This window comes from Epinephelus moara, chromosome 6, assembly GCF_006386435.1.
Source record: "Epinephelus moara isolate mb chromosome 6, YSFRI_EMoa_1.0, whole genome shotgun sequence".
Classification (NCBI taxonomy): Eukaryota; Metazoa; Chordata; class Actinopteri; order Perciformes; family Serranidae; genus Epinephelus; species Epinephelus moara.
In genome coordinates, this window is record NC_065511.1 from 44,646,758 (window position 1) to 44,652,505 (window position 5,748).

Below are 5,748 nucleotides of genomic sequence, written 5' to 3' on the forward strand. Positions count from 1 at the left end.
CCCCCCCTGCACCCACAGCTGCCTCCAGCCTCTCAGCCTCACATGGTCCACCTGCCCCCACAGCACCACCCCCACCCTGGGCAGCCTCCACTCCCAAACATGCCCCAGCAGCCAATGAGGATGCCCAGCCAGACGCAGGCTCCGCCCCCTCACTCTGGGGGAGTGTGTTACCCTGCGGGGGCTCCTCTGATGCCTCAGCAGCCTCTGGCTCCGCAGCCTGCAGCTCCTCAACAACCTGCGGCTCCTCTCCCGATGAGCCACGCCCCCCAGCCCTCTGCTCTGTACCCCCCTGCTCCTGGAGCTAACGGACCTCCCACTGCCCCCCAGCAGCCCGCCGCCATGGGCACCCACGGTCCACACATGATCCAGCCCTCTCCTTCAGCTGCCCCACCGCCAAACGCTGTCCCTCCTTCCCCTTCACCGTCCCCCTCCCCATCTCCCTCCCCAGGCCCCTCCTCTCTGAGTCTGAACCCCCAGCAGAGACCCACAGCTGCCCCCACCCCTGGAGGTACGGCTCCACCCACTCTTCCATCTCCATCTGCCGTCTCTCCCTCCACGTCGCTGTTTCAGCGCCAGAATTCGAGCACAGATGACCTCCTCTCGTCGAGCCCTGAGAGCCAACCAGGAGGCACCAAGGCCCCCACCAACGTCCTCCAGCCCACCAAAGCCGACCCCCAGGATGGCGAGCGGCGGAAGAAGAGCTCCCAGGGCGTTCTCCTGATCCAGGGTGACCCGTACCAGGCACCAGAGCGTGTGGCCCGTCTTCATGGTGACCTGGAACGTTACAGAGCGCAGGTGGATTCCCTGGAGCAGCCGTCAGAGAGTGAGGGCGGCCTGTCGGTGCTGGACGCTCGCTGGAAGGAGCTCCAGGATCAGCAGGAGAAGGATGCACGCCAACTGTCCATCGCCATTGCCCGCTGCTACACCATGAAGAACCGTCACCAGGACGTCATGCCCTATGACCTGAACCGCGTGGTACTGCAGTCCGGCAAAGACGACTACATCAACGCCAGTTATGTGGAGGACCTGTCGCCGTACTGCCCACGTCTCATCGCCACGCAGGCTCCGCTCACCGGCACGGCCGCCGACTTCTGGCTGATGGTGTACGAGCAGAAGGTGTCGCTGGTGGTCATGCTGGTTTCAGAACAGGAACTGGAAAAGGTACTGGTCTTAGCTGAGTCTGTACTGGTGACGACATGATTAAAAAGTTTATTTAAAACATGTTTATTTAACCCTTTCGTATCACCACTACTGATGATGTAACAAGTGGCGTCCCGTTTCCCAGGTTAAAGTTTTAGACTCCTACTGTTGAGGCTCCATTCTGAGGGGCCGCTGCTCAGTGGAGGGGTCTATATAATGAGGCGTAGGGACACAGAGGAGAACTAGGATCAAACTTGTCGTTATAAAAGAGGATGAGTTGTGCGTTTCTCTGCAGATACGCACTCGGCACTTCCTGTTATATCTGTGTTTTTAATGTTGTCTCTTCCGTGTCTCTTAGGGAAAGGTTGTTCGCTACTTCCCAACGGAGCGCGGCCAGCAGCTCTCTCAGGGACCAATCACACTCAGCCTCACCACGCAAAAGATGACGCCGACTCATGTGGAGCGCATGATCAGCCTGCAGTACCGTGACCAGAGCCTGAAGCGCACCGTCGTCCATCTGCAGTTCACCTCTTGGCCCGAGCTGTGAGTCACTTCCTGTTACGTTCTTGTCAGTGTGGCGTGTCAAATGATGAAGAAACAGAAAGGTGTGTTTTTATTCTGACCTCATCGTCTTTTCCTGTCGTCATCAGAGGTCTTCCTGACAGCAAGAGCAGCCTGCTGAGATTCATCCAGGAAGTTCATGGACACTACCTCCACCAGAGGCCCCTACACACACCTGTGGTGGTGCACTGCAGGTGAGTGGACACACACACCTGTGGTGGTGCACTGCAGGTGAGTGGACACTACCTCCACCAGAGGCCCCTACACACACCTGTGGTGGTGCACTGCATGGACACTACCTCCACCAGAGGCCCCTACACACACCTGTGGTGGTGCACTGCAGATGGGTGTGTCCTCACAGGTGAAGCTGGTCACACTCTGGCATCAGTTAAATGTTTGATACAACAGTGACAGATACCTGTGAGGGTCCCTGAGGGGTCTGAGCTCATGGCCCCTGAGCCAAATCTGCCATTCTGCTGAATATCTGATGAATATTTTAAAGACTTTTTCATAAATATTGCCAGAGTGTCCTGTGACCATATTTGGAGGCAGCTGTTCATATAAACTCTGTGGTAAAATGAATCTGAAATCCAGCCGTTTAATGCTGTAAGCCCCTCCCCTTGAGCCAGAATAAAACCCAACTGTGAACTCTGTGTGTCTCAGCTCGGGCGTGGGACGTACCGGCGCTTTCTGTCTGCTGTACGCGGCGCTGCAGGAACTGGAGGCAGGAAACGGGATCCCAGACCTCCCAGTGCTGGTGAAGAAGATGAGACAGCAGAGGAAGAACATGCTGCAGGAGAAGGTCAGACACTCGCATACATTACCACTCACATTTATTTCACAGTGACATCAGAAGACCTCCTGGTGGCTGATGGGAGATCACAGGGTTTTCTGACTGATGATGGAGGAAGTGATGTCATGTTGATCAGGTTACCGAGTGACTGTCTGTCTGTCCGAGCTCAACAGTGTGACCCAGGAGTCACACAGGTGAACTCAGCTGTCACTCATGACTCAGTCAGAGCTGTGTCTGCAGCTCTGACTGAGTCATGAGTGCTTCTGTTAAAGATAAAACTTTATTGATATCTCTGTGTCTGCAGCTCCACCTGATTCAGAGTGCTTCTGTTAAAGATAAAACTTTATTAATATCTCTGTGTCTGCAGCTCCACCTGATTCAGAGTGCTTCTGTTAAAGATAAAACTTTATTGATATCTCTGTGTCTTCAGCTCCACCTGATTCAGAGTGCTTCTGTTAAAGATAAAACTTTGTTATCTCTGTGTCTGCAGCTGCACCTGATTCAGTCAGTGTACTTCTGTTACAGATAAAACTTTATTGATATCTCTGTGTCTGCAGCTCCACCTGACTCAGTCAGTGTACTTCTGTTAAAGATAAAACTTTATTGATATCTCTGTGTCTTCAGCTCCACCTGAAGTTCTGCTATGAGGCCGTGTTGAAGCACGCTGAGCACGTCCTTCAGAGACATGGCATCTCCACTGCCACCGCCGCCTGCAGCAGGAACACCAACTCTGCAGCCACAAAGGTCTGTCTCTGTCCCTCTGTTAACCCTTTCAGCACATGTGACCAACAGTATCCCACAATCCCCTGCACAGAGCCGGAGACATCATGTGACAGATGGTTTCTACAACATGAACCTGCTTCACCAGGCTGTGTTCTCTTTATTAACCATCAACTTCGTGTTTCCTCATAAAATCTGACCATAGAGGAAATAAACTGAGAGCAGACAAACGTCACAGCTGATCATTCTGTTCCTTTAGCAGTCCAACTTATAATTATATTTACTTATTCACAAATCTACATATTTACAGTAACTGGACATGTAGCTGTTAAAAATCACATTATAACTCTTAAGTTCTTATTTGACGTCTGAACGTGTCGTCTCGTTCTCACTTTAGTTTTAATGTTTTGTTGTTTTGTTGTTTTTCTCTCCTGATTGTTTCAAAGGAACTCTGGGAGTTGTGGTCAGACGAGGTACAGGTTCTCTCTGTCAGTAGAGTCCAGTTAGAGTTTAGTTGGAGTTTATTTAAACTTTAAACTTTATTAAACTTTAAATTAACTTTATTTAAACTTCATTTCAACTTTATTTAAACTTCTTTAAACGTTAAATAAAGTTTAAATAAATAATTTAATTTAAAGTTTGTTTAAAGTTCAGTAATTTCATTTTCTGTCTCTTTCTGTCCAAACGTCCGTCCCTCGTCTCCGCAGCCTTACTCGAGACAGGAGTCCCAGCAGGACATTGTCCTTGGCGGCGATATGCCCATCAGCTCGATCCAAGCCACCATCGCCAAGCTGAGCATCCGGCCGCCCAGCGCCACAGACCCCACCATGGAGGAGCAGGCGGGCACCGTCTTTCCCAGCCTGGACTCTCTGGGTGACGTCCAGCAGCTGCAGGACCCCTCTCCCCCCGCAGACCCCGCCTCGTCTTTCAGCCCACCCCTCAGCTCCCCTGCCCACTCTCCACCCCCACCACCACCCAACGGTGTGGACACTACCTCCCCCTCAACGCCACCAGCCGCCAACCACCAGCCGGTCCTGGAGGCTGCGCCCAGCGTCAGCCCGCCTCCTGCCTCTTCTGCTCCGGCGCCTTCGTCCCTGGAGCTGCTGGCCTCTCTGGCGCCTGAGGCCTTCTCCATGGAGGGAGGTGGCAAAGGGAAGCAGCGTGTGACCAAGCAGAGCTTCCTGCAGCCGGCGGAGGGTCAGGGTCTCCATGGGACTCGAGCGGAGGAAGGGGACGACCCACTCAGCAGCCTGGACCCACTCTGGAGCCTCAGCAAGCGCTGAGACAAGTCGCCGACTTCACCGCCAGGTGTCAGCGAAGGCCTGTAGCTGTCATGTGAGTCACATGTTAGTGGTGATGATGTCACGATGTGCCTGGTGACGGACGGTAGGCTGACGTTTGATCTTCTTCTGGGACCAGAACACTATGCACTGTCGCTCTGCTGCTTCTCTGTCTGCACTCCCACCTGGACTCCCAGCATGCACTGCTCTCCCACAGGGTGTCTGATGGACAGCTGTAACTCAATCAGTCGTCATGGTAACACGGAGCAGCACGTCCTCATTTCTGTTTCTGCATCTCTGTAAATAACTGAAATAATCCAGGTGTCACTAATCAGCCGCCATTATTGTACAAATCTGAATAAATCCACAGACGGACGACATTCAACGTCTCTTTATTTAAACATATTACTGAACAAACAATATTTGTTTAAATGTTAAATAAATTATTACAAACAAATCTGTGTTAGAAATATTAATAATTTAGATCCAAAACTGCCCACATGGTACAGTCCAAACCACCTGATCTCTACCTGTGTAGGTGGTACAATCCAAACCATCTGATCTCTACCTGTGAAGATGGTACAATCCCAAACCACCTGGGGCCTCATGTACAAAGACTTGCGTGGATTTCCTACTGAAACATGGCGTACGCTTAAATCCAGAAAACGTCGTACTCACAAAAATATCCAGATGTATGAATCTGTGCGTACACATGAATCCAAGCACATTTCCTGTGAACATCTCAATCAATGTGGAACTGAGCGCACATGTTGGAGTGCCCGGCCCCTCCCTGTCCACGCCCTCATTTAAATATGCAAATCATATTTAAATGAACCCTGCACCTGAGAATTCCCTCTCTGCACCATCAGAAAACTAAAACAAAAGAATGAGTAACACGGGAAAAAAGAAAAACTTCACAGAATGCGAATTGGAGATGCTACTCACTGAAGTGGAGGCGCACAAAGAGTGAGTGGGAGAGTGTGTGTGAGGCTGTCAATGCAGTGGGGTCAGAAAAGCGTACACACGCAGAATTCAAAAAGAAGTGGTCCGACATTAAGGTGGACGTGAAGCGGAGGACGGCTGCCCACCGCCAAAGTGTGGCCAAAACAGGCGGGGGGGACAGGAGAGGAGGAGCTCACCCCGTCTGAACAGAGAGTCGCCTGGGGTCAATTAAAAGCAGACAAATAATTATGTGAACTGGATTTACAGTTTCCATTTGTTAATCTTATACACCACTTACACGGATCACACACT

General features: G+C 51.4%; 1 protein-coding gene across 1 annotated transcript in view; it reads left to right on the top strand.

The window, feature by feature from the left end:
* Positions 1-4,874, top strand: part of ptpn23a (protein tyrosine phosphatase, non-receptor type 23, a) — a 17,162-nt gene extending 12,288 nt beyond the window's left edge. The window contains exons 11-16 of the mRNA XM_050047895.1: positions 5-1,161; positions 1,499-1,683; positions 1,791-1,895; positions 2,365-2,503; positions 3,119-3,238; positions 3,922-4,874. Coding sequence (XP_049903852.1) covers positions 5-1,161; positions 1,499-1,683; positions 1,791-1,895; positions 2,365-2,503; positions 3,119-3,238; positions 3,922-4,497 — 2,282 coding nt within the window. The 3' untranslated portion in view covers positions 4,498-4,874. The remainder of the gene's footprint in view (positions 1-4; positions 1,162-1,498; positions 1,684-1,790; positions 1,896-2,364; positions 2,504-3,118; positions 3,239-3,921) is intronic.
* The last annotated feature ends 874 nt before the right edge of the window (positions 4,875-5,748 follow it).